Genomic DNA, 9381 nt, shown 5'->3' with positions numbered 1-9381 from the left:
GTAGTGTTATATAGAGGGTGACATCTTATTACAGTACAGTAGTGTTATATAGAGGATGATATCTTATTACAGTACAGTAGTGTTATATAGAGGATGATATCTTATTACAGTACAGTAGTGTTATATAGAGGATGACATCTTATTACAGTACAGTAGTGTTATATAGAGTGACAGCTGTTTCTACCCCCCCCCTCCCCCCAGATACCATTATGGTGATAATCCCCTCCCCCACCGGATACAGACACAGGACATGTAGTCAGTAACCAAAGGGCTTTATTGGTAATATCTTGTGCACGTCTCCATGGCGCTCTGGGGTTGGCGCAGTGCCGGCTGCGCACACGTCTCCATGGCTCTCTGGGATTGGCGCAGTGCCGGCCGCGCACACGTCTCCATGGCGCTCTGGGATTGGCGCAGTGCCGGCCGCGCACACGTCTCCATGGCGCTCTGGGATTGGCGCAGTGCCAGCCGCGCACACGTCTCCATGGCGCTCTGGGGTTGGCTCTCTGGGATTGGCGCAGTGCCGGCCGCGCACACGTCTCCATGGCGCTCTGGGATTGGCGCAGTGCCGGCCGCGCACACGTCTCCATGGCGCTCTGGGATTGGCGCAGTGCCGGCAGCACACACGTCTCCATGGCGCTCTGGGATTGGCGCAGTGCCGGCCGCGCACACGTCTCCATGGCGCTCTGGGATTGGCGCAGTGCCGGCAGCACACACGTCTCCATGGCGCTCTGGGATTGGCGCAGTGCCGGCCGCGCACACGTCTCCATGGCGCTCTGGGATTGGCGCAGTGCCAGCCGCGCACACGTCTCCATGGCGCTCTGGGGTTGGCTCTCTGGGATTGGCGCAGTGCCGGCCGCGCACACGTCTCCATGGCGCTCTGGGATTGGCGCAGTGCCGGCCGCGCACACGTCTCCATGGCGCTCTGGGATTGGCGCAGTGCCGGCAGCACACACGTCTCCATGGCGCTCTGGGATTGGCGCAGTGCCGGCCGCGCACACGTCTCCATGGCGCTCTGGGATTGGCGCAGTGCCGGCAGCACACACGTCTCCATGGCGCTCTGGGATTGGCGCAGTGCCGGCCGCGCACACGTCTCCATGGCGCTCTGGGATTGGCGCAGTGCCGGCAGCACACACGTCTCCATGGCGCTCTGGGGTTGGCGCTCTGGGATTGGCGCAGTGCCGGCCGCGCACACGTCTCCATGGCGCTCTGGGATTGGCGCAGTGCCGGCAGCACACACGTCTCCACTAGTCCAGCAGCTCCTTCACACACCAGCAGCACAGCAGGAAGTACAGGAATTCCTTCAGGTTCTGCAGGAACGAGTGGCCCATATTGATGCCCATCACGTTCTTGTAGCGGGGGAACGGCAGGGTCATATTCCGGAGCGCCTGTCCCATGGAAAACGGAGCAAAGGGCACCACGGGGCGGTGGGGCTCAGCCTGGCACAGCGATGGTACCACACGTCTCTTTATTGGGATCATCATATGCTGCGGGCAGACAGGGGGGCAATATATCAGCCGGCAGGGGTATTGTGCCCCGGAATCCCCTAGAATCCCCCCACCCACTGAGACCCATGGGATCGCCCCGTGATGACGCTGACACAGCAGAGCTGAACGCTGACAGAGCACATTATCCCCGGTCAGTGAGTGCGGCCGGCGGGCAGTATGGCGGCACACCTACAGCGCAGCCTGATACATTACTTCCTGGCCGAGCGCTCCTCCTCCTCGTTCTGCAGCATGTAGGCCGGGTGGTAGCTCTCCACACCCGCCGGGGTCACGTACCGCAGCGCCGGGTTCTTTACCGTGTTGGTTGTGCTGCCCAGAGACGTGTACCTGCAAGAGACAGAGGAGACGTCAGGACCAGCAGAGCAGCGGCGCCAGAACGAGCAGCGGCACAACAGCGTCCTCACCCTTTATCATACAGGATACAGTACGGGATATACAGCGTCCGCAGGAACTCCCAGATGTCACGGTACGACCAGTCCTGCAGAGGAGACGTGGAGATAAGCGGCACACATTAATAACATGTAACAGACATGGAGATCAGCGGCACGCATTAATAACATGTAACAGACATGGAGATCAGCGGCACACATTAATATGTAACAGACATGGAGATCAGCGGCACACATTAATATCATGTAACAGACATGGAGATCAGCGGCACACATTAATAACATGTAACAGACATGGAGATCAGCGGAACACATTAATATCATGTAACAGACATGGAGATCAGCGGCACACATTAATATCATGTAACAGACATGGAGATCAGCGGAACACATTAATATGTAACAGACATGGAGATCAGCGGCACACATTAATATGTAACAGACATGGAGATCAGCGGCACACAATAATAACATGTAACAGACATGGAGATCAGCGGCACACATTAATATCATGTAACAGACATGGAGATCAGCGGCACACATTAATATCATGTAACAGACATGGAGATCAGCGGCACACAATAATAACATGTAACAGACATGGAGATCAGCGGAACACATTAATAACATGTAACAGACATGGAGATCAGCGGCACACACTAATATGTAACAGACATGGAGATCAGCGGCACACATTAATAACATGTAACAGACATGGAGATCAGCGGCACACATTAATATCATGTAACAGACATGGAGATCAGCGGCACACATTAATAACATGTAACAGACATGGAGATCAGTGGCACACATTAATAACATGTAACAGACATGGAGATCAGCGGCACACATTAATAACATGTAACAGACATGGAGATCAGCGGCACACATTAATATGTAACAGACATGGAGATCAGCGGCACACATTAATATGTAACAGACATGGAGATCAGCGGCACACATTAATAACATGTAACAGACATGGAGATCAGCGGCACACATTAATAACATGTAACAGACATGGAGATCAGCGGCACGCATTAATAACATGTAACAGACATGGAGATCAGCGGCACACATTAATAACATGTAACAGACATGGAGATCAGCGGCACGCATTAATAACATGTAACAGACATGGAGATCAGCGGCACACATTAATAACATGTAACAGACATGGAGATCAGCGGCACACATTAATATGTAACAGACATGGAGATCAGCGGCACACATTAATAACATGTAACAGACATGGAGATCAGCGGCACACATTAATATCATGTAACAGACATGGAGATCAGCGGCACACATTAATATCATGTAACAGACATGGAGATCAGCGGAACACATTAATATGTAACAGACATGGAGATCAGCGGCACACATTAATATGTAACAGACATGGAGATCAGCGGCACACAATAATAACATGTAACAGACATGGAGATCAGCGGAACACATTAATAACATGTAACAGACATGGAGATCAGCGGCACACACTAATATGTAACAGACATGGAGATCAGCGGCACACATTAATAACATGTAACAGACATGGAGATCAGCGGCACACATTAATATCATGTAACAGACATGGAGATCAGCGGCACACATTAATAACATGTAACAGACATGGAGATCAGCGGCACACATTAATAACATGTAACAGACATGGAGATCAGCGGCACACATTAATAACATGTAACAGACATGGAGATCAGCGGCACACATTAATAACATGTAACAGACATGGAGATCAGCGGAACACATTAATAACATGTAACAGACATGGAGATCAGCGGCACACATTAATATCATGTAACAGACATGGAGATCAGCGGCACACATTAATATGTAACAGACATGGAGATCAGCGGCACACATTAATAACATGTAACAGACATGGAGATCAGCGGAACACATTAATATGTAACAGACATGGAGATCAGCGGCACACATTAATAACATGTAACAGACATGGAGATCAGCGGCACACATTAATAACATGTAACAGACATGGAGATCAGCGGCACACATTAATATCATGTAACAGACATGGAGATCAGCGGCACACATTAATATCATGTAACAGACATGGAGATCAGCGGCACACATTAATATCATGTAACAGACATGGAGATCAGCGGCACACATTAATATCATGTAACAGACATGGAGATCAGCGGCACACATTAATATCATGTAACAGACATGGAGATCAGCGGCACACATTAATAACATGTAACAGACATGGAGATCAGCGGCACACATTAATATCATGTAACAGACATGGAGATCAGCGGCACACATTAATAACATGTAACAGACATGGAGATCAGCGGCACACATTAATAACATGTAACAGACATGGAGATCAGCGGCACACATTAATAACATGTAACAGACATGGAGATCAGCGGCACACATTAATAACATGTAACAGACATGGAGATCAGCGGCACACAATAATATCATGTAACAGACATGGAGATCAGCGGCACACATTAATAACATGTAACAGACATGGAGATCAGCGGCACACATTAATAACATGTAACAGACATGGAGATCAGCGGCACACATTAATATGTAACAGACATGGAGATCAGCGGCACACATTAATAACATGTAACAGACATGGAGATCAGCGGCACACATTAATAACATGTAACAGACATGGAGATCAGCGGCACACATTAATAACATGTAACAGACATGGAGATCAGCGGCACACATTAATAACATGTAACAGACATGGAGATCAGCGGCACACATTAATATGTAACAGACATGGAGATCAGCGGCACACATTAATATCATGTAACAGACATGGAGATCAGCGGCACACATTAATAACATGTAACAGACATGGAGATCAGCGGCACACATTAATATCATGTAACAGACATGGAGATCAGCGGCACACATTAATATCATGTAACAGACATGGAGATCAGCGGCACACATTAATATCATGTAACAGACATGGAGATCAGCGGCACACATTAATATCATGTAACAGACATGGAGATCAGCGGAACACATTAATATCATGTAACAGACATGGAGATCAGCGGCACACATTAATAACATGTAACAGACATGGAGATCAGCGGCACACATTAATATGTAACAGACATGGAGATCAGCGGCACACATTAATATGTAACAGACATGGAGATCAGCGGCACACATTAATAACATGTAACAGACATGGAGATCAGCGGCACACATTAATAACATGTAACAGACATGGAGATCAGCGGCACACATTAATATCATGTAACAGACATGGAGATCAGCGGCACACATTAATAACATGTAACAGACATGGAGATCAGCGGCACACATTAATAACATGTAACAGACATGGAGATCAGCGGCACACATTAATAACATGTAACAGACATGGAGATCAGCGGCACACATTAATAACATGTAACAGACATGGAGATCAGCGGCACACATTAATAACATGTAACAGACATGGAGATCAGCGGCACACATTAATAACATGTAACAGACATGGAGATCAGCGGCACACATTAATAACATGTAACAGACATGGAGATCAGCGGCACACATTAATATCATGTAACAGACATGGAGATCAGCGGAACACATTAATATCATGTAACAGACATGGAGATCAGCGGCACACATTAATAACATGTAACAGACATGGAGATCAGCGGCACACATTAATATGTAACAGACATGGAGATCAGCGGCACACATTAATATGTAACAGACATGGAGATCAGCGGCACACATTAATAACATGTAACAGACATGGAGATCAGCGGCACACAATAATAACATGTAACAGACATGGAGATCAGCGGCACACATTAATAACATGTAACAGACATGGAGATCAGCGGCACACATTAATATGTAACAGACATGGAGATCAGCGGAACACATTAATATCATGTAACAGACATGGAGATCAGCGGCACACATTAATAACATGTAACAGACATGGAGATCAGCGGCACACATTAATATGTAACAGACATGGAGATCAGCGGCACACATTAATATGTAACAGACATGGAGATCAGCGGCACACATTAATAACATGTAACAGACATGGAGATCAGCGGCACACATTAATATGTAACAGACATGGAGATCAGCGGCACACATTAATAACATGTAACAGACATGGAGATCAGCGGCACACATTAATATGTAACAGACATGGAGATCAGCGGCACACATTAATATGTAACAGGAGATCAGCGGCGCACACTAATATGTAACAGGAGATCAGCGGCACACACTAATATGTAACAGGAGATCAGCGGCACACACTAATATGTAACAGGAGATCAGCGGCACACACTAATATGTAACAGACATGGAGATCAGCGGCACACATTAATATCATGTAACAGACATGGAGATCAGCGGCACACATTAATATCATGTAACAGACATGGAGATCAGCGGCACACATTAATAACATGTAACAGACATGGAGATCAGCGGCACACATTAATATGTAACAGACATGGAGATCAGCGGCACACATTAATATGTAACAGACATGGAGATCAGCGGCACACATTAATAACATGTAACAGACATGGAGATCAGCGGCACACATTAATAACATGTAACAGACATGGAGATCAGCGGCACACATTAATAACATGTAACAGACATGGAGATCAGCGGCACACATTAATATCATGTAACAGACATGGAGATCAGCGGCACACATTAATATGTAACAGACATGGAGATCAGCGGCACACATTAATATGTAACAGACATGGAGATCAGCGGCACACATTAATATGTAACAGGAGATCAGCGGCGCACACTAATATGTAACAGGAGATCAGCGGCACACACTAATATGTAACAGGAGATCAGCGGCACACACTAATATGTAACAGGAGATCAGCGGCACACACTAATATGTAACAGGAGATCAGCGGCACACACTAATATGTAACAGGAGATCAGCGGCGCACACTAATATGTAACAGGAGATCAGCGGCACACACTAATATGTAAAAGGAGATCAGCGGCACACTCACCAGCAGGGGATTCACTCTCATGTATCGGGGCCAATCAGGGTCGGTCAGACACATTGAGGTGAGGGATCGGGAGTAGGGATCGGTGCGGCGGGTCCCCATCAGTATGGCCTCCAGCTGCGGCTGCTCTGCCTTCAGGTCCAGGAGCGCCTGCTTAATGTCCCCCTGGATGGTGAAGATCTGCAGAGTGTACCTGAAGGGGGAGACACCGAGTCACCACCGGACACGCCAGTCACCTCCAGAGCTGCACTCACTATTCTGCTGTTACATCATGTCTTATCCCCCAGAGCTGCACTCATTATTCTGCTGTTACATCATGTCTTATCCCCCAGAGCTGCACTCATTATTCTGCCTGTACATCATGTCTTATCCTCCAGAGCTGCACTCACTATTCTGCTGTTACATCATGTCTTATCCCCCAGAGCTGCACTCATTATTCTGCTGTTACATCCTGTCTTATCCTCCAGGGCCGCACTCACTATTCTGCTGTTACATTGTCTTATCCTCCAGGGCCGCACTCACTATTCTGCTGTTACATTGTCTTATCCTCCAGGGCCGCACTCACTATTCTGCTGTTACATCATGTGCTATCCTCCAGGGCCGCACTCACTATTCTGCTGTTACATTGTCTTATCCTCCAGGGCCGCACTCACTATTCTGCTGTTACATTGTCTTATCCTCCAGGGCCGCACTCACTATTCTGCTGTTACATTGTCTTATCCTCCAGGGCCGCACTCACTATTCTGCTGTTACATTGTCTTATCCTCCAGGGCCGCACTCACTATTCTGCTGTTACATTGTCTTATCCTCCAGGGCCGCACTCACTATTCTGCTGTTACATTGTCTTATCCCCCAGGGCCGCACTCACTATTCTGCTGTTAGTCTTATCCTCCAGGGCCGCACTCACTATTCTGCTGTTACATTGTCTTATCCTCCAGGGCCGCACTCACTATTCTGCTGTTACATTGTCTTATCCTCCAGGGCCGCACTCACTATTCTGCTGTTACATTGTCTTATCCTCCAGGGCCGCACTCACTATTCTGCTGTTACATTGTCTTATCCTCCAGGGCCGCACTCACTATTCTGCTGTTACATTGTCTTATCCTCCAGGGCCGCACTCACTATTCTGCTGTTACATTGTCTTATCCTCCAGGGCCGCACTCACTATTCTGCTGTTACATTGTCTTATCCCCCAGGGCCGCACTCACTATTCTGTGGGAGTTGGAGTGTCCCCCTCTCACCTACTGACCGTTTGGTTGTGTCCTGCATGAACTGCTCCATCTCTGGGAAGGTTGAGACGGTGCGGATGTACAGCGCCTGCAGCTTCTCCTTGCTCTCCGGATAGCGCCTGGGAGTGGAGATGAAGCAGAGCTGGGTGAGCGCCTGTGAACCTCCCCTCCCACCCCGACAGGTAGGTCACTACTTACCTCTGCACAGCCGCGTGGTATAAGTGCAGCAGCGCTGTGCAGTCTTTTCCCCCATTAAAGGCCACGCATACCTTATCCAGACTGTACTGATCCAGAGCGCCCTCTACAGTCTGCAGCGCTACCCGCACCTTCTCCCCCAGAGAAGAACCTGTCCAGACAGACAGAGAGGGGTTAAACTGGAAGGAGGACCGACCTCCGGCATGTGACATGAGGGGGGAGGAGAGATGAGACACGGGGGGGGGGGGGGGGGGGAGATGTGACACGGGGGGGGAGAGATGTGACACGGGGGGGGGGAGAGATGTGACACGGGGGGGGGGGAGAGATGTGACACGGGGGGGGGGAGAGATGTGACACGGGGGGGGGGGAGAGATGTGACACGGGGGGGGAGAGATGTGACACGGGGGGGGAGAGATGTGACACGGGGGGGGAGAGATGTGACACGGGGGGGGGGAGAGATGTGACACGGGGGGGGGGAGAGATGTGACACGGGGGGGGAGAGATGTGACACGGGGGGGGGGAGAGATGTGACACGGGGGGGGGGGGGAGAGATGTGACACGGGGGGGGGGGGAGAGATGTGACACGGGGGGGGAGAGATGTGACACGGGGGGGGAGAGATGTGACACGGGGGGGGGAGAGATGTGACACGGGGGGGGAGAGATGTGACACGGGGGGGAGAGATGTGACAGACGGGGGGGGAGAGATGTGACACGGGGGGGGAGAGATGTGACACGGGGGGGGAGAGATGTGACACGGGGGGGAGAGATGTGACACGGGGGGGGAGAGATGTGACACGGGGGGGGAGAGATGTGACACGGGGGGGAGAGATGTGACACGGGGGGGGGAGAGATGTGACACGGGGGGGGGAGAGATGTGACACGGGGGGGGAGAGATGTGACACGGGGGGGGGAGATTTGAAGGGGGGGGGGAGATTTGAAGGGGGGGGGAGAGATGTGACATGGGGGGGAGAGATGTGAAGGGGGGGGGGGGGGAGAGATGTGACGGGGGGGGAGA

At 49.9% G+C, this 9381-nt stretch overlaps 1 protein-coding gene across 1 annotated transcript; it reads right to left on the bottom strand.

Moving 5' to 3' along the window:
- Positions 1–1241: 1241 nt before the first annotated feature.
- FLAD1 (flavin adenine dinucleotide synthetase 1) lies at positions 1242–8517 on the bottom strand (the record flags this gene model as incomplete). Its single annotated transcript, XM_056553125.1, is given in 5 exon segments — positions 1242–1829; positions 1907–1980; positions 6946–7135; positions 8192–8290; positions 8370–8517. Coding segments are annotated over 5 exon segments (647 nt in total), but the record flags the coding sequence as incomplete, so codon positions are not given.
- Positions 8518–9381: the final 864 nt, after the last annotated feature.

Source organism: Hyla sarda, unplaced genomic scaffold (genome assembly GCF_029499605.1).
Source record: "Hyla sarda isolate aHylSar1 unplaced genomic scaffold, aHylSar1.hap1 scaffold_2419, whole genome shotgun sequence".
NCBI lineage: Eukaryota > Metazoa > Chordata > Amphibia > Anura > Hylidae > Hyla > Hyla sarda.
Note: the sequence above shows the minus strand (reverse complement) of the source record. Positions and strands in the feature narration are given on the sequence as shown.